Here is a 22,489-nt window from a genome sequence, read left to right as displayed (position 1 = left end):
GATTTAAAAGGAGGTTTTAGTGCATTAGAACAGAGGTTTTAGTGCATTAGAACAGAATAAAACTTGCAGCAAACAGCAGCTTGCATGCATAATTTGATCCATATTTTACAAAACTGTAAATTTGTATTTTTATAATTGTTGCAACATAAAACTGAAAATGGGATATTCCTCCAAATGAACCAGGAATTCAGAAAAAGAAATGCATGTTAATGTTATGGAGTGTATTATTAAAAAAATAATTTGTCGTAATTACAGGCACATGAGACATTAAATGTGTGAAGGACATTCATGAGTTGTGTGAAGAACACTCTGCTCCTGACTTCCCCCCCCCCAAAAGTCCCGTAAATGGCATCCCTATCTTTCAATCAGTTTATTCTATTCTGAGGATGCGCCATGCAGGGTTTGCTGCATTGAAGTTAACATCAGTCATATGCAGCTGTGAAGGAAATGGGCCCTTTTGAATTTGTGACAAGGAAACCAGCCTCCCATTCTCTGGTTTGTGTGAAAGAACTGACAGGTTAAAAGGTCACACTGCTTCATGTCTTCTTGTCAGAAGTAAGAAAGGGAAACCTGTCAAAGGATAACCTTTGAACTGGGCTCCATCCACAAGGAAGAATATCACCTCATTTTCTTTATCAAACAAAAGCAGTTTTAGATGCACATTTTGACATATACTTATTGATTTAGTTAATTCAGTTGACTTCTATCTATTCTCAAATTGCATAGTTGTTTCCATTTTCTGCCTGAGATTTATTTTAGTCTGTTTTCAAACATATAAAAAACACAATATAAATATGGTGCAATTCTGACTACATAGCATTTGCAGCTCAGGTAGAGATGATAGCATAACTGGAAGGATGTAAGATTACGTCAGAGGAGCAGGATGGAAGAGGTGTAACGAACTGCACATAATAAAGCAAATGTGACAGCAGAATGGAGAAACAATCTTGACGGGAAGGACGAAGGTTATGCTTTCCAACCCTATGAGCAACCTCTCTATGGGCATGCCAACTCTCACCGCAGAGCAGCAAACTCAAATTTAAATGTAGGTACTTGTTTAATCATGATGGACAAACTCGCTACAGTTTGTTGATTGGTTGGAGAAGTACGTTTGTCTCGTCAACCAAGATTTGATTGATTGAAAATATCCTTTTTATAGTAACTAATTACAAAAGCACCTTGGCTGAATTTTTTATGTTTGGGGATCTCTCACAGTGCTGCCCTGGGAAATCATAATGCTGACATGTTGCAGCCATAAAGAAGGAAATGGCTTTCTCTACTATCAACGCCAGCAGTGATAAGGGCAGCCTCAACATACATCATTTTTGTTATGCAAGAAGGAATAGTGAATTAATTTAGCTACTGAAATGCAAAACGCAAAATGTTAAATGCTGCAAAATAATAATAAAAAAAGCTGAGCAGAGCTCCATTCATGTAAATTGGCTAAATATTTTAAAGCTGTAGACATAAACTGATATTTCCACATGTTTAGGTTTTTGGAGATAGATAGATAGATAGATAGATAGATAGATAGATAGATAGATAGATGAATAGATAGATAATGTTACGGCGGCTATCATATGATGACAAAAGACACTTGTAGCTTACAAATCACAATGAGGTGTGTGTGAATTACCACACACACACACACACACACACACACACACACATATACATACATATATATATATAGTACTAAAAAAAGTAGAATAAATAGAAATTAGGCCAAAGATTTGACATGGACGAATAATATCACATGCAGATAATATTTGAGCTTTTAAGCACATTGTCAATAATACTGACTGAATCTTTTATTTGAGGGCCATTTTCATTTATGCTTGGTATTTAGGTATTAAAGGATCACAGTAAAGCTATTTGGGAAAGAACTCTGTTCAAAAAAGTAAAATACAACTGCATGACTACAGTTGCTGAGACAGCTGTGGTATGAATGTATCAAGCTGACTAAATTTTTCCAATCAATTGGCCAGAGAGAAGGATGAATTTCAATCTACCAACATCATTCCAGGTCAAGGACAGGATTAAAATCCACCAAAACCTGTTTGGATTCTGTGCCAGTGGGCAAACCTTATCTAGAAAGGTCACATGTGCTCCCTACACTTACAATGATGTTCACACCTCCTGCCTTTCTGATGAATAAAGACACAACAAAATAAGACAAAACAGTCCCCCAGATCTAGCCCCTCATTTGCCAGAAGTATAAATAACATCAAGATGCAGGTGTTCTTTAGAACCCCAGAGAAGATTTATTATTGTGGTCTGTCATGAAGGTTGGACTTCAACATAACTCAGATAACAGGATGAACACAGAGAATTTAATCAAGCAGAAATGGAAACAAGTATATAATCAATATGTGTGCTGGTGTTACGTGGGGGCAGAGCAGAAGAACGCAAATGCAGAAACAGGCGAGGAGACAGGGATATGGTAGGAACAAGGCATTTATTTTAAGATGAGGAAAAGGGAATGTTGGCCTGAGGAAGTCTGGACTGGTAGCAGGGAACCTGGAGCTGGGGCTGAGGATGGTAGCTGGGAACCTGGGGCTGAGGCAAGCTGGGGCAAGGGGACCAGGTCTGGAGCGGAATCCCTGGGGGGGAGCAGAGTAGAACAAGGGTCTAAGGCGAGGAAGTAGGGCTGACGAGACAAGAACAGGAGACAGAGACAGAGGAAGAGTAGACAGGACCGGAGACAGACCAGACGGAACTGCGGGGAACAGGAGACAGGGACAGGAGCCAGATCAGATGGGACTGTGAGGAATAGGAGACAGGGTTAGACCAGGAAAACAGGCAACAGCAAGATAAATGCAGGAGAAACGGCTTGAAACGTCAAATGACTGGACAGAGCCGATAATCTGGCAGTATGGATCTGGCGGGGCTGAGTATAAGTAAAGGTCTTGATTATAGAATGGGTCTCAGCTGTTCGGGCTCTGCTCTGACTCCAGCACACCTGACTCCACTCACACAATCACACACATAGGGAGAGAGAGGGAGAGAGCCACTGGGGAGGTGGCAATAGGTAGGTTAAATGGTAAAATGGTACTTACAACTTCAAAGTTTTTCCCTCCCGGTTGCTTATAATAAGTAAAAACATAAACTCATGATATCGTGAATAAACATCAAGTGTAACCATGGAAAAACACCAAAAAATGATTACAGAAGAGTTTCAACGGTAATTAATGAGTATCTTTTCAGTCAATCCAGGTTGGATTTGGTTGTTCATTTCAAGCAGTTTATCCAAAGTCCAAATCCAAAGCGAGTTGAGTCCAGAGGTTAGAGTCCGAGGTGCAGTTGTCCATCCAGTTTGTTGGGGAAAAGACTCCTAGTGTATTGAGCTTTGTTGGTTTTCCTTAAATAAGACTCTTAATCACATTTTAACACCCCATCACATATCTCCCATCATGTTTTTCATAGAAACTTTTATGGTCTGTCACCTCCCACAATGACATCATCTGACTTTGTAAAGGACAATATCAACACCCCGTAAGCAAAGATTAATAGATTTCATCCATACAGCTACAACAAATACTGTATTTTTAAGAATTGATTGGATATTGATGCGGGGCTAGAAGTTAAATTATGGCATTGAAAACAAAACCTGAACTGAAAAAGGAAACACTTTAAAAAAAAAAATTGTATTGGCACTAAAAAATAAAACACAGCCATTAAAAACAATTACAATCTTATTATCTTATTTTATTTATTTTTTTGCATTATGATGTGTTTTTCAAAGTCAATCTTCAGATTTATTCTTCATGTATTTGTTTTTTCAGTTTTTTTTTTTACGCTGTCGTTTTTTCCCCAGTGTCACTGGTTTTCAGTTTCAACTTTCTGTCACTGTTTTGACGTAGAGAGGAGGGCCCTTGCTGGGCCTACATTACCCAGTATGCCTTGTAGTCTGACGAAGATATCCAAGGGCGATGGTATCATGACAGAGATTTTGATATATAAGAATGTTAATATGTCACTTTATTAAGATTTAATATTTTTTCAGGCAAGAAAGTAACCATGTAGATTCCCAATATGTGGTCAATTTATCCAAATAACGCCTGCTTGTCGTGTTCAGAGAAGCTGTAGTCTGAGCATTTGACTTTCAGGGACCATTTTTACATACGCTCACCTCAGGTTTTGGAAAATCCGACATCATTATCATAGAAATAACAGAAAATCACAAAAAACATGATATGTCCCCTTTAATGGTTCAAATCAAAGCCACTTGAACCAATGTATATGTGGTGTGTAGGAACCCCATTGGAACCAGTGCGTGACCTGCTGGCATAAGACTCAGCACACTGTAGTGGAGAACTAGTCACTCGGCTCAGCTAACTCCAATAGCTGTTCCAGAGCACGCATCCAAAAGGTGTTTTTGTGAAGTGCTCAATGGCCAACTGCCCCTGGCCTTTTGCTCTGAATTCCAAAACCTCTATTCAATCAGTATGTGTCTGTGCCTTAAAGGGACACTTCATCAACCATCCTTTTAGCCATAATGTTGTATTAGTAACCTAAGTGCAGCTCTGTCAAGCCCAAGTGCCCTACAAATTCTCCTCTGGTTGGCTCCCCCTCTGTTCCTTTGAGTAGCTCAAGCAATCTCAGCAAAAATGAACCTGAACTCTATATGCAAACAATAACCTGCATGTGGTGGAGATGCCCCTTTTTCATCTCTGCCCCTGCTCCATCGGGAGTATGCATACCACTGAGCACCAATTCCCAAATTTCACTGGGGAGTACACTTTGCTCCTGTGTGGAGAACAGAACGGAAGCTTTGTGCCCGCATACTCTGTCAAAGGATGACTAACAAGCTGCAGGTTCAAAGCCAAAAAGCTTTTCGATCTTTCTATGTCCTCCACTGGCAGGCTGCCATAAAAAGACCAACTTATGGTGGAGAAATGGAGGAAAGATGAGTCAGAGAAATCTTCTCTATGTGCGTTGTTTCTTAACTCCTGGAGGGGAAACTCACCAATCTGGCAACCTGCCATTAAATTCTTCACCATACCCAGCAATGAGTAACAACAGCTGGGAAGTACAAAGAAAACACAAGAAATTTGTGCAACAACAAATTTTTTAGATGTATTTTACGGGAAACAATTCAAGATAAAATTCTACACTACAAATTAATTCAATCATGGCGTCACTGAGTTGACCATGTTTTTTGTCTCTTCTCACACAACTTAAATAGTCACCATATTCAGTTGTTGCATTGACCTGGACCCTGAAGTTGATGAGGAAGATACCAGTTAGACTTTATTCTGACCGGGCCCACATCAAGTATATTCACAAACACAACTGAAGAACTTACAGATAAAAGATAAAAAATGTTCAGCATTCATGTTTCTTAAGCTAATCATAACTGAAAGTATAGGGCTGTGATATAGTACAGGGCCATACTAATGATTTCATCAACCTTTGACAACACACTAATTTAATCAACCTTTGACAACATCCGTCAAAGTTAAAGTTACTACAAGGAACTTTCATTTTGTGCCCATGTGGACAAAAGCGGTAGTGTTTCCTAGAGTGAAGCCTGCATTACCCATGAGCACCACCGCCTTGTGTTTTAAAGATCTTGATCTGGCTAGCGTGTGCACTGATTCACATTCTCTGATTCACTGCTTTGTTCTCGCTACCGCCGTTTCCTCTCTTCATTCACTCTCTAGCTCGCTCGACCACCGCTGCTCTCTCACACGCGCTCTCTCTCTTTTTCTCTCATCTTTTTGAAAATGAGTCGGGAAGCTGACAGCAAGTCTAGCTTTACTTTAACATTATCAAACAAAGGTTTGTACTCCCTCATGCTACAATGCTACATGTAATGTAAACATAGGCTCTTCTGGTCTACGTTCATCTGATTTCGTGGGGACTCTAATTGGCAACCATTTAGAATAAATACATAGAAACAGCCAATCTTCTCGGTGATGATCTTGTTTGCTTATGTAGGCCATATAGAGGTATTCAATTTAGACTGTTTCATAACCAGTTAGAAACTCCTTGTTGTTGCTTTAAGAATACAGATTTAGCTCTTGTCTAATCCTCTCAATCATATCTAAAGACCTGTCAGTCAATTTGGGAGTGATACCAGGTTCCAGTTCTCTGTTTTCATTTTTTAGTGGGTCACCTTTTTGTTTACATATGGATTATGGATTTTTCTGTCTACTAGTAACCAGCCGTTGATGTGTGCTGTTATGTCTTCAGTGTATGCACTGCCTTCATAGATGTTCCTCTCACTGCAAGACCTTTGGCTTTAAGTCATCTGTGCTTAGTTTTCTAGTTTAGTGGTTTCCTTCCTTGTTAATGTGTCATGCATCATTTGAACAGCCATCTCCCTTTATAGCTTTCACCACCCATGACTCCTTACAATACAACAACTACTTATAACTTGTTGTTTTGTTAATTTGTCTTTAATAAGTTCTTTTTGTAACTGCTACTGTTTGATCTCCCTTGTTTGTTTCTGGCCTGGTCAAGCCAGTTGTGACAGAAGACAGCCATTTTAAAGAGTTTTTTTGGGGATAGAGAGGGGGCAGTGAGGGAGTGGGGGTAGGGGGGATGACATGCAACAAAGTTTGCCAGAGTCACACAGCCAACTTTGTGATTGCATGGTATGTGTCTCAGCAACTCATACACCAGGTGCCGAGAACGACCTGAACTTAAACTCGTTGTGAATAGCATTGAGGGAGACAAAAGCTGACATGTCAGCCAATAAATGATAAAATGAAATGGATTTTGGCCCAAGTTTTCAGCAGTTCTGACCTCTGTACACTTCTTTGTTATCAGATAAAGTCATGTCTTGATAACCAACTGGGAAAAGTGCACAATTGCCCCAGGGCCTCAGATACCCAGGGGCTCCAAACACTTCAGGTCAATGCAGGTCAATTGTTTTTCTGTAAAAACTAAAAACTTTTAAATTCGTTAGGTAAGTTGCATCCCTAAAGTACATCGACCAATGTGGCTACTGCATTATACTTAATTATTTTAGTTTATAGTGTGTTCAATTTGCAAATATTCATAAATTAAGTTGTTTTTAAGCAAATTATGACAAACTAACTGAAGCAGAAAACCTGGGGCCATGCATGGTCTGCTGTAATTGATGGGAACTGGGATTTGCGGTAAACACACAATGCACAGAGGGAAGGGGGGTAGGGGGTGTGTGTGTTGGGGGTGTTCAAGAGGGGCCTTGGGGCCACCTAAAAGGTTGATCTGGCCATCAATCTGTATGTTTTCATCTGAAAATATTCTTGAAAACACACAATGTTTTCTGTTTTTAACAAGATAATGCTCATTCAATATGTTTTTTCAGTGTTCATAACCATAGAAAAGAAAATCTATAATAAAAGATACTAAATATTTACTACCATCTACAATATATAACAAGAAAGCATGAGTAGGAAGTGTAACAACAAGTGTTTTATTTACTTAAAAAAAAGTGACAGACCTTTCAAGAGTGTACATACAATACATTATTCATCAGAGATAAAAAGTGATACAGGCACATAGAAATATGTATACAAAAAATGGCTCAACATAGAATACTGATATTGGGAATAATTTCAACACACTGCTCTGTCAAGATTCTCCCAACCTTGACTTTTATGCTTTAGTGGCAGTGAGTGGGGTCAAACCAGGAGTGAGTTAGAAAGAGACACTAACTGACCCGTTACCATAATCCTCATTGGTATTTCAAAATAGAAGAAAAAGAAGAGGCTTTTTACAAGAGTATAGACATGTACAATGACACTAAGTGGTTGTGATTGCACTGCACTACTTTGACGTCATCTCCACAGTTGTATTGTCGTTGCCTCCATTCACGTCGTAGTCGCCCACCGGGCCGCTGACCAGAACCTTCATACGCTCGGGGAAGTTGTCAAATTTGGGTGACAGCAGGAAATCATACATGAGAGCTGCCGCCACGCCACCACACATTGGCCCCACCCAGTACACCTGCAATGGATTACTTGGATCAATCTCAAACCATCGTTATCTCACAAAGGATTAACAGGAATAACAGAAAGATTCCAGCCCAGTTCAAAAGGTTTTCTTTTATCAATATCTCAGCCGGGCTTATTGTAAAACAATATGAATCTATTACTGATTAACTTGTGAAGGAGGATTCTCATGTGATTGAATCATCTGCCTGTTATTGAGTTATTGAATTATTTAAGGTTGACATGTAATATGCATCCAGAAAAATGTGAGGCATGCGTGAAGTGCTTATGAGCTTCCCTCTCTGACTTACCCAGTGGTTTGTGAAATTATTCAGGATCAAAGCCGGACCAAATGAGCGAGCGGGATTGATGCCGCAGCCTGTGTAGCTGATCTGTAATCAAAAACAAAGAGACAACATGAGAGGATATCTTCAGCTACATGGTCTGGTGGTATATATATACATATATATATATATGTATATATATAATAGAGGCTGGCAGGGGTGAGGAGTTTGAATGAAAACAATGCAAATGCATGAAATCATGTCTGCTGCTCTGGTTTATGTCGCTTAAATGTACTGTGTCTAATCCTAGATAAACATACAGCCTTGAGGATGGTTGTAAGGTGCAACTTACTGCTGCCAAGTGTCCCAGGCACACTGAGAGGCCAATGGCTAAGGGTGCTGAGCCAGTGACATCACGCCGCCTTTTATCAGTGACTGCAATAACACACAGCACCAGCTGGAAGGTTGCCAGGAGCTCTATGCCCACGCCTTGGCTGGGAGTGACACCGTTGAGCTGCAAGAATTAGGGAGGAATCCAAAACAACAACAGTTTGTCAGTCTGTGTCAGTTAGATGGATAGTTTCTCATCACGACCACTTCCCATTTAGCAGCTGCTGGCATCACCCTGGAAGTCCAACAGCGATTTGGCAGAGACTCTGAAGTGGCACATTGCTTATTCATTTTTCATTTTTGCAAAACCTGATCATTGTCATTCAGTGTTATTTAGCTGGGGTAAACTGTATGGAGCAGCACAGATATCATGCCCCACCAGTCAAGACAGCTGATGTTCCTAATTACAAATTGCAGGCTGAATTTAAAGTGAAGTTTCTTAGGAGAAGACCCTAAAACGCTTGTATACAAAAGCCGATATCTTCCAAAACAGCTGAGGAAAGACTTGACATTGCATGTTTTTATCTGTAAATTCTTTCAGCAGCTGTGGTATGGTGTGCTTTAATCATGTGTCATCACTATCCAATAATAAGCAATGACAGAATGTCCAAAGCACAAAACAAACAGTGCCAATTCAGCGCTTGCATCTTTACCAATTTCTCATTTTTCACTTGTTTAAACAGTTAATACTCACACTTTTGATACATACACCTTTATCACACTGCAGTGGATCACATTTCTTAGCATTGCACAATGGTAAAAACTCTACACTTTTAAGTGACATGTTTTCATATATTCTACCAACAACGGCGATATGAACTTTTTTACTTACAGTATTGAGCCCCAGTGCTTCAAGGGTACTTGGTCGTGTTCCATACACAATGCCACTGGCCAGAGCTGAGCCCAGCATCTGGGCCACAATATACATGACTGCCCTAAACACGCTGATCTGGCAGCTGGCAAGCATCCCAAGGGTAACAGCAGGATTCAGGTGGGCTCCACTGATGTGGCCCAAACTCTGGGCCAGTGTGGCGATGGACAGTCCAAAGCCCAGTGACACCTTCACCTCCTGGTCTGGCTTGGTATTATTTGTGTTTCCAATTGCTGTGGAGATGCTGAGGAAAATGAAAAGGGTCATGCCAACCAGTTCGGCCAGAACGGCCCTCCAGAATTCCTTGCTTTTGAACTCTCTCATGGTGGCTGTGTGGCTGCAGGTTTGAGCTGGTCCTCTGTAAAGTGTGTGTACTCACAAACAACTGCAACACGCTGCATATATAAGGCTGAGGCTGATAATGGTCAGTGGGCGGGCTTTAAAAAAACTAAAAGAGAGGGCCACACTGAATTAATGAGAAATCCCAAAGACTGGTCTCTCACTTCCCTCCCTCCCTCTGCTCTCACTCCCTCCCTCCTTCTCTCTCTGTCCTCCGGCCCCTCTCCCAGTACCTCCCAGTGCACCACTTTTTGGTCTTTGGACTTTTGTGAGTAATAGAATTGGGCCCTAGAAATAGTTGTAACCATAGATACATTTTCTATTCATCCAGGTATTTACAAGGTTACTGCAGAGGTTGTTTTAGAAAAACATTTTAGAAAACATTTTTGCTTAAATTTTTTGCAGGTAAATTATGTCCAGTTTAACTATAATTAGTCCGATTCACGTTTGTACTTCAGCAGTAAAAATGTACAACTTTTCATAATTGTACTCCTGTAGACTTAATCATACAATGGATCACTGACAGCACATAAGGGAGCACTAGAGAGAGGCCAGGCTACTCCCTAATAGTCATTTCAGGTCTCACCCTTCCTGGCACAAAAAAGGTTTTCAAAACCTTTACAAGACCACCCAAATGACATCTCCATGCAAGATTGGAGACACCCTTTTAGACAAATAGAAGAGATTGATAGAATAAAAAAGCTAATACATTTATTGTAGACATTAAAGATAGCCTCTTTTTATTATCACAAAATAGAAATTGTTATGTGTAGCTTCTTAAACAAACATATGTGCACAACCACACAACAAAACTGCAACATTTACTAATATGTAGCATGTTTCTAGGTTTTTTCAATATGTAGTGACAATTTAGTTTGTGAGAGGACACATTTACAAGATGGACTTGTGTAAACAGAGCAACAATAACACATTAACTGGAAGGATGCTTGCTAAATAATTATTACATGTATTTTAGAGAAAAAAAAAGCTGGAGCAGGGTAAAACATCAACTCTGAGAAATGAGCTGCCTGTTGCACCTGGCCCCCCACTCAAAGGGGCGTGATAACAAACAGCAGTCGGACCACTGCAACATATGTCATGGAATTGACTTTGCTGCTGCTGTGCATGTGTGTGTGTATATGTGTTTTTTTGTGTGTGTGTGTGACGAGTCTTTTGTTTTTATTTCTGAAGATATTCAAGTGTCTGATTCAAATCAAATCAATCACAAACCACACATGATTTCATCTGGTATGAATAACACCAAACATTTTAGCAAAAAAGCTGATTTAGCCTGTGGGATGTAGTTTATATATAATGAATATAATTGTGACTATTTCTGTACGTGCAACTTAAGTAACAGACTGTCTATTTTTAAGCAGCATCAAAGGCAGGTGAAGGGAAAGTGTTCTGTCCTTAAACAAATTTATGACCTTTCAATTATTAACTGTTCCAGCTTGTACTCTTACAAGCGCAGTGGGTCATATTAGGCACATTCCTGATGGTGAGAGTGAAGGGGACAGAGTGACAGGGCCCAGTGAAGAAACAAAACACGTAAATCAAAATGACTAATGCTTGAAAATGCTAATGCTGTTAAAAAGGAAATCTAGTATGTTACTGGAAAGCTGCTTAGTTCAGTGCTGTGACATGTGTGTGTCACTCTGCTGAGTAGTGGTAACAGGCATGTGTCATGCTTTTCTTATTTCAACAGGATTCCTTTTTAATTCAGTCTCCAGACGTTGTTGCTGCTGTTGTCACTTCCACTTGCTCAATAACTGAATATGACCTCACAGTCGTTATATGGTTTACAGCAGACATTACAGCAGACAGTTTATTCTTTACACTAAAGGATATTTTGACTTTCACATCATATCACATTAAATTTTTGACAGGGACACACTTCCTGTAGTGTGCTTTGCTGCCCAGGAACAGGATGCAGATAAGGACCGCTGGTGAGCAAGGAATGATGACATATCCTCTGTGGTCCTATACAAAATGCTATTTGATTTGAACATATGTAAGTTATACTGCAGGAAACTGAGGTATCTTTTGGCCATTTGGGGGCAGCACATTAGGCTGTAAACACAACACTGACAGTCATAATGATCATTTAATGCAACTGACTTGGCAAACTTGTTATCAAACGGTTGCTTATTTACACACAGAGCAGATAAGGAGTGACATAAATATGAATTTAGAGACAATTAAGTCCAATATGCAAGTCAACCAAACTAATAAAGCTGCAGGTGGTGAAACCAAAACGAGCTACATGAGCTAAAAGAGGCAGAAATGCTGAGCTCAGGGACATTACAGTGATAATTTTATATTGGTTCATCATTAAGATCAACCCCTTTCACACATGTAGTCATTTGATCCATTGTTAATACATAAATGTTTATTGTAGCTGATTCAAAGTATCAAAAGCTGTTGGGCAGTTTAATCTGTAATAATGCATCATATTTTTTGAAGTCATTGCATGTTTTGTATATTAAATCTTAATCTGTAAAGTAACTGACAACATCAGCAAGTTGACAACTGAACATGATGAACTGCAGATGAAGCTAACGATGTACAGCTGAAGCTTGATGCAAAGCACATGTGGTTTCTTTAAATAAAGTCTTTAGGTATTAGTTTGCCCCCTAACACAGTTTTCAGTTGCCCAAGATCCCCATTGACCTGTGTTTACCTGATTTGTTTGATAATTGAGTTAATGTACGGAAGGACGTGTGGTAGCCAACAGGAAGCATTTTACGAGCGCTACAAAATAGGCAAAACAAAATGGAACTTTATTTTTGGCACCTAATTATAATTCTCCGCTCCCAAGAGAATAAGCAAAGTACAGTATCAAAGAAATACTGCTTCAATATCACGGTTTGACCTATGTTCAGGATCAAAAGACTGTGAGAAATCAGATTAAGGTGCATTAATGCCAGAATAATTTAAAAACCTGACAAATAATCCGGGTTTGCTATTTGGTTATGATTACTCTTGCTTTGTTCTTAATTAAAATAAACCAGTTAAGTTGTTTGCACCACTAACTCTGTTACTTGCAGTTACACTCAAACTGGAAGAAGGGAAATCCTGAACTAAAAAGAGTGTGATTGGATAAGGAACAATTTCTCAAGTAGGTTTTCAAGCTGCACCTGTCCCACACATTTTGTTCCTGCTCTTATCTGATGCAATTATCTGCTGCACATATTCATGACTTCTTAACTGTTTATGATCTGCAAGAGCAGCACTGGAGCCGAAAGTTCTAGGACAGGTGTGGCCTGAGGACTATGTTGAGAAATAAGGATATACAGGAAACACTATATAAATTGTGTGCGTGCAGCAGAGGTGAAAGTTTAGTATGGTCATGGCCAGAGGAATAAAATGGACAAGCAGCACAGCTGAAAATTGAAGGAAATTCGCAGCCATTTTGTTAGTGTTGGCATCTCTTACTGTCAATCAAATCAGCTCCTTTTAGTCCCTTTAAAAGCAATGTGCTCCCTGCTAAGATGTACTGACAGCTTTGCAACTTAATGATTTACTAACTTTTCAAAGAGCAAACTTGATGACTGATAAAATAACTAATAAATGATTAATTCATTGTCATTTGTCACATCTCATTAGTCACATCTTATAAACCCTTTATATGTATACGTACCTCTACTATGTCAGGCTTCTCCAGTATGAGAGTAGAAAGGACAAAATTAATCTACCCGTGATTTACAAAGTGACATATCTGAAAACAGGGACATGTTGTCAACATTCAGCATCCAAAGTCATGACAACAATGTGAGAGAACAAGGGTAGGATTTCAATTGAAAATGTCAAAAATACATATAAGAAGTGGGCTTTCACAATGTTGCACATGATATGTAACCCACAGTTATGCTGTTATGCACATTCTCTATAACATCTCACATCTGTGAAGGGAAAGCACTAATATGGGTTGCAAGTTTAGTGTATTTTTGTCATAAAACAGCATTTAGTAATCAGCATTGTGGTACATAATTAATAATTAATAATAATTAGCAAGTAATATATAAACATTTAATAAATGGTTTATAAAGTAATATATTTGTCAACAACTAAAATGCAACACCCAGAAGCTGTTGTATAAACAGATAATGAATGACAGTATAGTAATGTATAGTAATCATAGTTGTACTAACATAAGATATGTCAACATAGAAGAGATCGTAATCATTGACAAGTACAGTACATTAATAAACACTTAAAATATTATATATTAAATATAGACTTATACATGATGAAACTTATGAAATGTTTATACTGCTGCTTAGGAGGACTAGGTAAAGCATTACCAACTAGGTTATGAAGACTTAAATTTAAAATTTTGTATGTGTAAACCTGTGATAAGCCATCGCTTTTCCTCTGGAAAATGTAAATGCATGGATATCAAGATGACTCATATGCTCCAAATGCGCTAAAAACACAAACCATATTTCCTCTGAGGAAGGAACTCTACTGTTCTCCTCTCAGCATTTAAAAAACTATGTACAGGTACGATAATCTGTACTTATACATATATATTGTATCTGTATCCCAACTCTTTTTTAATACTTACATAATTTTTTCTATTTACCTCAATTTGAAGTCAACTGAAACCACTTGAACTATGAAAAAAAAAAATAGAAATTAATATTTCTTGCCTATCATTTGACATTAAAGAAAACACAAAACCTATTGTAAACTTTGCACAACAGTTACAGATATCTCTGCATCTTATCAGACTTTCAGACCACTCTACCTTTGCCTCTGCTTATATCTTCTCCAAAACATACCTTAGCTGTAGTCCGTGGAGGGATGTGACATCAGACTGAATTTGTGAGGTGCTCAGATCACTAGCAGAGGAATGCAAGGAATGCTTAAAAATACACAAAGTGTAAACAGAGCGAGAAGTTCTGTGTGAGTGATTTACGTAAGAGTTGAAATAGATGTTCTGAAAACCATAAAAATTTTGAGCTAATGGAAGTGACTGATATAACAGCGGAAAGTAAACGTCAAGGGGAGGTCAAGGTCATGGTACGCTTGAAAATCACATGAGTTGCTTTGGTATTTAGGGTCAAAGGTGATACATAGTATAGACAGAGGTTAACACTCTTACAGCGTGATAATCCATACATGCATGCAGCTCGTTCATACAGCCATAAATAATTGTAGAAACTGTAATAAAAGTCTGTAGAAAGTAGTAAAGAACTGCATGGTGAGGTCCCTATGACTTAAGAAGAAACACATGTTTTCAGAAAGGTGAAGTGTACTCAAGTGGAACTGTTTCTTATTCAAAAAGGAAATTCTTCGTTTTTGGTTTACTTTAATAACACGACATTTAAATCTGCAGCCAGCTGATAACAGCTGGAATTTAGTGTTGGGTGGATATGAGAGTATTGAGGTTCCTTCTTTTTTAATACTTTATGCAAGAGTGCACCAGTTAATTTGCTGTCTTATTAGCTTTATTTATTCATTCATTCATTTTTACAATGATAAATATATTTTTGCGTTAAAAAAGGAAGTGAAAACATGGAAAAAAGTAGTTTTTTAAGAAGAGGTGCTAAAATGCCAAAATAATGGCAAAAAGAAGACAGAGAATAGAAGGAAGGAGTTCTCTGCCCAGCAGTAATTGAAAGCAGTACATGATGGATGAGCTGAAATTTGGGAAAATCCAGTCCAAGTATTAGATGGGTTTAAATGAGACACATCATGCTTCTTGTGGTTTTCTGTTATTTATATGCTGTTATGATGTTGGATGGATGTTAAACATGGTTAAAGGTCCAAAACATGAGGTGAACATATTTAAAAATGCTCCCTGCAAATCAAAAGCCCAGTTCAACCTGCTCTGTATGCTTTGTTTGCAATGTTACCTCTACTTCCTCCTCGGGATGATGTCAGATCTTTTACGTATGCCCACAGACTGCCATTTGTTCTATAGCCTTTGTAGTTAATGTTGTTCCATGGGCTGTTCACGTTTCCCACTCGCATATTTCGGATCAGATTTGTGCTCAAACATGTATGGACGTCTGCTAAGAGGCAGCTTCTTGGAGCTAACCAATCAGAACAGAGTGGGCTCATCAGGAGGGGGGCCTTAAAGAGGCAGGAGCTAAAACGGCCTGTTTCAGACAGAGGCCGAACTGAGGGTCTGCATAAAGGGCCAGTAAAAGACTGTGAGGTTTTCCAACAGCAAATCATGCAGAGATATACTAGAATATAAATACAGACTTGGAAACGTGCATGATACTTCCCCTTTAACGTCATTGGTCATAGTTACAACTGTCAGACTAGAGTAAACTTCGAAACAATTTTGTAGAAGTTTGACTATACTATAGAGTCATCATGGTTTGGCTCAGTTTCCTTAAACAGATGTCAATCTCCCTTTCGTTTCTTGCCATATTGTTTTTCCCAAAGCAATTCAAAGTGGTACAATGTACTGAAAAGGGCGAAGATGGAATCAAACCATGCACATGCTTGTTGAGTGTTTGACGGGAATACTGCGGATTTGCGGTTGAACAAACAAACTGAAAGGTTAAAGGTTGAGGAGCAGGAACCGTACAGAAATTCAGTGACCCGTGAAACTGCCTGTGACAGTTAGGAACTCATTTTACTAATTGCTCAAACTTATTGAATTACAGTTTGTTCATGAGGTGTAACAGCAAAACAAATATGATGTTGTAACATTTTCTCTGAAGTAAAAAAAAAACATACGTCAGAACAAGGTTGATAAATTTGTTCCCAAACAGATGTTTTGATTGTGAAGAGATTGCCGGGACAAGGAGAAGTCATTCTCCACAATGACCTCACAATGACAAGGAGAGGAATTTAGCAAGCGTGTGAAAGTGGACACAGACAAAAGAGCCAAATGATCATTAAATACTAAGGGTCAGATTCCTTATGTGTTTGACAATCATAACGCGTTTCCCAGAAAACACCTGCGCACACACCATCATTGGTACACAGCTTCCTTCAAAGGTTTCTGTTCAACCCTATGACAGATTGGCATTAGATATTAAATCACAATCATGTGACTGCTGCTACTTAGCAGGTTCAGGTCAGTGGGCCGGCGAGCTGCCCCTAACCTGACTGTTAGTTATATAACTAACATGAACCATCTGAAAATAAAGGTGCATGACCCAAATTAACCTGTTGTCCTCACATTATTCTCATTGTTAGCTTTCTAAACATCAGAAAAGGATACAAAAAGATAAGGATATTCCTGTGTGTTTCTCATGCAAGGTGCATTCATGGGCTATTTTTAAGATCTGAGGTTTATTTCAGATGTTTACTTCATGATTGATCCGCTTCGCTAAACAACATCAATGCGACATTTGCCTTGCGTCCAGATATTGTTAGAGGACAGGTGAATTATGACATCCAGAAATTTCCTGCTGCCTCTGCGTCACTTTGTATTTGTTTTTGAGATATCCAAGGTGTAATGTTGGGTGTGGTTGTTTTAGGATAGGAAGCATTAGGAGTTCTAATGTTGCTTTAATGGTTTTTGGCTTATCTGACTTCCACAGTGGGAATGTAATTAGTGAGTTATAAGGTGAAACTGTTTATTTTTGCAACAACCATCATAGGATATCCTCTTATTCTGCATGTGTCTCATGGCAGAGGAACTGTAGTAAATTTGTATGCCTCTCAACACCATTCATAAATCATTTTGGCAGGATCTCAGTCCAACTGAAACTGTGCAGATCCGCTGTTTGCTCATAAAATCAATTTTGGTGTAACAACTGGATAAATGAATAAATGTATTAAAATTCATCCTTAAACTGTGTCATCTTCCTCTTAATCTCTGGAAAGGAAAGGCATTTGACCTTTTCACTGCAACAAATGACTCTCCTAGCACCCTCAAATTGTTTTACAATAGTTGCAACAGCATCAAAGCTTCTTATCAGTGATGGGTTCATATAACCTTAAACATTAACCAATCAGTCTTCCAAGGAATTTTGTACTCGCAGATGAAATCCAGCTTTCTGTTGTCTTTAAATGACTTGACTGTGGTGAATTGTCAAGATTTATCTCAGTTGTACCTCTTTTTGTTTTGTAATAAGTTTCTTTGTTTGTTTCCCTGAGATCGGGTGATTCAAACCACCATCTGCAATTCAGTTCTGCTCTGACGCTTACGCATGCCCATCTCTGAAGAGATTTATATATGCAGTCTGTGTGTTCTCCAGAGACTAGCAGACTCACAAACGCACAGGGGGGCTTTTATTAGGGGGATCAGTTCCCCTCAATTGTTGCGTGTGGCTCCTGGCTCTTTGCCTATTTATTACCATTGTAAAGCCCCTTGCTTGTGTCCCCCACCTCTAAAAAACCCATACAAAAACATTTCTGAAAGGCTTAGTCAGGGGTCGGTGATGCCATGACAACAGTCTTAACATTATAGACTTCTTCCCGCTTCGGAGACCATATCATGTTTTACGCATCTTTGTGGCGAGTTCACCAAGGAGACCTTGCTGACTAACCACATCAGGATTTTGGCACACAGAGGAACAGATCAGAGGTGAACATTGGTCGCTGTGAACAGGAAGAGAATGTAAGAATGTAAAACTGATCACTAGATTTTTTAAAGCACTTTTCACAATTCATAGGCATTGTTTGGTTTATTTGAAAACCAAATAAATCAAACAAATATTTGCTCTCCACACAGTGTTATGAAAAAAAACTTTGATAATTTTATGATAACTTCACATTTCGTAGAATCACAATGTCCCATATAGTGTAGCCAGCTGTCCATGAGAGGATAATAAAACAGTTAATTCTTTCAAGATAACACTAGGCTTTATTATACCTTTATGGCGAGCTGCCATCCCGGATGCTTTGGGATAACATTGACTACTCTAGAGTGAAAACACGTTTATAAAATAATAAAAGTAGAGTTCCGACTGATAAGGATGGACTTCGTACTTCCAGCAAGCTCATCTCTGGCTTTATCATCCAATACAGATGATCATACACTATTAGCCCCAAACTCCCTCATTTGATTTGATGTGCTTGTGTCTATTTACATTCCTTGTCAGATAACAGCTGGAACATGAGGTGCTCAGGGAGAGGAGAAATTGTGTTTGTTGATTTATGAGGTACTGTCTGCACATCTCTGAAGCTTTGAGATCACACTTAAATACGATAAATAGGTATATTTTACTTAAAGCAGCAGTCACATATGCAGCTGACATTGACAGCTTGACATTTTTTTCACCTTGGTTTACTGCAGCCTGCAAACAAGTGTCTATTTACACATCAGCAGACAAGAAGAAAGATTAGCATTCATTTTGATTCATGTCTTCCCACTTGGTGAATGTAAGTCTAATATTCACTCTTCTTTTAGACCTGTTTTGGTCTCCACCAATTCCTGAGGTAAATATCTGACTCTTTACTTGCTAGCCGTTAACTTTGTCTGTGTGCAGTTTGGTGCTGGGAAACTGGAAGAAAAGGTACATGAGAACAGTTTGATTAAATCAAAACAGTTAAGTTGTAAACCAAAACAATGAGCTTAAGGACGCTAAAACGCTTAGTAAAGTTGAGGAAACTGCAGAGACGGGTGATAATTCTCTGTGGGTTTGTAATTACATGTGACCCCTGTCACATTACACACAGTCATTTGATCCATTGTTAAAATAAAAAAATATGTGTTGTGCAGCTTGTGCAGCTTTAAAGGAACCATTTTGTGAATAATTAGTTCAGTACTCATAATTACCTTATTAAATAATAAAAAAAGTCCTGTGATATGCATTCTGTGGACCAAAAAAAAATCCTCTTAAAGAAAAGTACATTTTATCTGATGCTAAGCTGGTAGGATGTGTATAAAACAACAACTCATGAAGATGAACCCTGGTTTATGTCATCTGGTGAGGTCTTCTTGCAATGAAGTGATGGTATCAGGGTGATCTTTCTCTTTCAAACAGAGCAGGATTTACAGTTATCTACGATGACCTGACAAAATCCTTAAACCTACTGCAGGATGGTTCCTTGGCAGAAACCTGATTCACTGGGAGGCAAGATCTGCATATATGATGTTTACCTAAAAGTTATAACATTGTAAAACGTCCCAGTCAAAGTGGGATTCTCCATATACCATGGAATACCATGAATCTCAGCAGTAATACATAATAGATTATTAAAACATTCAAACTCTTAAACATTTTAGCACCTCTGAAGTGCTTGAGATAAGAAACAGGAATTACTGATAGGTACCACTATCTCAGCTGAATTATTATTATTATCAGTACTGAATATAATAAGGCAGAAATAATCACATAATGATCTCTTACTCCTTAACTTGGACATACCCACTGAGATAAAACTGTCCTGTAATTCTTCCTAAAAAAGAAAAGCAATTACAATGCTTGACTCATTTATGGAGAATACAGAAAGATTTAATCAAAATTAACGATTAACAGTTGGACATAACCATATTCATGCTGAATGTGTTGCTCCAGCTGTAAAAATATGAATTAGTGACATTTAAAGTAAGACATGTTGGTTGTTAAAAAAACAAAACAAAAGAAAAAAAAAAAACATCTCAATGATATCTGTTAAATTTCATCTTTACAAGGTTTGCAAAGTCCAAATATTTATATAAAGGATGACACTGACCACTGACACTGCCTTCTCCAGCATTTATCACATAACACAACTATTTAATCTTTCAAGATATTTCTTTCAAATAAAAAAAATCCATAAGAACTTCTCCTTTCCTGAAAGATGCCAACAGCACATATTTGGTGGAACAGCATTGCTATGAGCACAACACATTGTTGTTTCCCTATGGAGACAATAAAGTGTATCAAATCAAGTCAAATCAGATCAGATCAGATCAAATTGTAGATGTTATTGCAGCAGTCCATTTAATGTTACATTTCCTGTTGACAGCTGACACTTCACACATTACATCTCAATGAATATTTCACCAAATACCTGAGCGAGAAATAAATGATGCTAAACAGAGCAGCCAGTGAAGTTGTAACCGAGACACATCAGGTACCACAAATGATTTCTCTGCCTGCATTTCTGGTTAGTTACAATGATCTTTGTTAAATATCTTCAGTATTATCCACTTTTTTAAGGTTGTCTGATTTGTTTTGTCTCATTCTTTGAGCTCTGCTTAGGTTAGATCATTGAAAAAAAAGGAATGTAAATTTGCTCATGTGTAATAACAATGATGGCGTAATCAATGAAGAAAAAATGTTCTCTTTTGGTTTGTCCCCTCCCACACAGAGGGCAAAGCCGTGTGTCAGCCAGAGAGCAGCGTCCATTGGAAGTGTTAGAGACTCTACACGAGGGTGGACGCTTGCTGTCATGGGAGATTGACCCTTTGGGCTTTGTGGAGACTCCCTTGTTACAAAACCTCCTGTTGCTCACAGAGGCTCGGCCAGATGACAAAAATGCCTTTTCAGAAGTGTGTTTAGAAATTGGTCATTGGTATTGTTTGAAGAAGAAAGCATTACGTAAATGACAAATAACTAAAACCATATATTTTGTTTACAGATTCCATTCAAATTGACAGAAAAGACAATACAAGTTTATGAAAAATTAGAATAATGCATATTAATATGATCACAACCGAGCAGCTCTGACATGAGACAAAGTTCAAGTCCTTGTGTGAATAGAGAGGGGGTCAAAAAGTCTGACTTCACTGTACGTTTGGTACATCTGTTCTGTCGAATATGTGGATGCACAAGAGAGTATGTGTGGGCGTGTGTATGGGTGTGTAAAGCCATCTGTTTTCATACTGAGAAGGGAAACAATGAAACCAAATTAGACTATGTCCTAAGAGACAATCTACTGGGGGGCCACATATAATGACAACAAAAGTGACTTCCTTATCATATAGTAGGCCTCATTATAGCACATATGCCTATGGGCTGGACATTGTGCTTGGTGCACGACGAATATCCTTAAATAATCAAGAGGGAACACAGCTGACTACATATTACCTATGTGTACACATACCTCACACCAATGGGTGTATTTGGAGAACAATAATGTTGAAAATATAGTCAGATGATAAATTATGATGTCCTCAGATACTTTTAATTTCAGGGAGAGGAGAGTGTATAAAGCTCAGTCTGGAGTCCCACCCAACACAAAGAATCCAATCATTTTCTTATGGTTCCCAAGTTGAAAACAAAATGTTCTCATGTAGCTTCTTGTGTCTCTTGTGTCTCTCTGTCTGATTAAGATGACATTATGAAAAAGCAACAAAACTATTCCCAGTCCATCTGTCCCAATACATAATATTTTCCAAAGAAGCAGCTGTCTTCATACTATGTGATTCTTGTGAAAGAAAGTGTAATATTAACAGATTTATCCCTTCATAAAGTTATTGGAATGGCTGGAGAAAACCTAAAGAGCCTCAAGGTTAAGATTTTAATTTACCAGCGCCAATAAAGAAAGGGATACCTGTATTTGTGACGTGTGCACTCTATCACAATCTGCTTGTGTTCATCACATTTCTGCTGCTTTATAATTGACATACTGCAGGCTCTTCTGTCCAAGAGTATTTGAAGATGATCCGCAAATATCTCCACATTCATTTTTTTTTAACAATTTATTCATTGACTGATCACTTTTCCAACAAGTAAAAGATGGATACATTATGAAATCCACAGGAAAGAAAGAAAAAAGCACGAAAAAACTCTCTAATAAGAACAAACAAACAAAAAACACAAAACATCAGC

General features: G+C 38.4%; 1 protein-coding gene and 1 long non-coding RNA gene across 2 annotated transcripts; both read right to left on the bottom strand.

Annotated features, from left to right (window-relative positions):
- Window positions 1-2,439: 2,439 nt before the first annotated feature.
- LOC121909282 lies at window positions 2,440-2,880 on the bottom strand. The gene is made up of 2 exons (XR_006099401.1): window positions 2,711-2,880; window positions 2,440-2,603 (listed from the first exon to the last, which is right to left on the bottom strand). It is a non-coding gene; the product is annotated as an uncharacterized LOC121909282 (long non-coding RNA).
- A 4,505-nt stretch (window positions 2,881-7,385) lies between these two features.
- Window positions 7,386-9,866, bottom strand: LOC121908599 (aquaporin-1-like). The gene is made up of 4 exons (XM_042428763.1): window positions 9,432-9,866; window positions 8,562-8,723; window positions 8,237-8,317; window positions 7,386-7,941 (listed from the first exon to the last, which is right to left on the bottom strand). The coding sequence occupies exons 1-4, from the start codon at window positions 9,792-9,794 to the stop codon at window positions 7,762-7,764; spliced, it is 786 nt and encodes a 261-aa protein (XP_042284697.1). The 5' UTR covers window positions 9,795-9,866; the 3' UTR covers window positions 7,386-7,761.
- Window positions 9,867-22,489: the final 12,623 nt, after the last annotated feature.

The sequence above is a fragment of the Thunnus maccoyii genome, chromosome 12 (genome assembly GCF_910596095.1).
Source record: "Thunnus maccoyii chromosome 12, fThuMac1.1, whole genome shotgun sequence".
NCBI lineage: Eukaryota > Metazoa > Chordata > Actinopteri > Scombriformes > Scombridae > Thunnus > Thunnus maccoyii.
Note: the sequence above shows the minus strand (reverse complement) of the source record. Positions and strands in the feature narration are given on the sequence as shown.

Excerpts from the sequence above, each read along its gene's own strand:
- LOC121908599 (XM_042428763.1), bottom strand. The coding sequence starts at position 9,794 with ATGAGAGAGTTCAAAAGCAAGGAATTCTGGAGGGCCGTTCTGGCCGAA. Across the intron at positions 8,318-8,561 it reads GCCTGGGACACTTGGCAGCA|ATCAGCTACACAGGCTGCGG; the intron begins GTAAGTTGCACC and ends TTTTGATTACAG. Across the intron at positions 7,942-8,236 it reads ATAATTTCACAAACCACTGG|GTGTACTGGGTGGGGCCAAT; the intron begins GTAAGTCAGAGA and ends AATCCATTGCAG.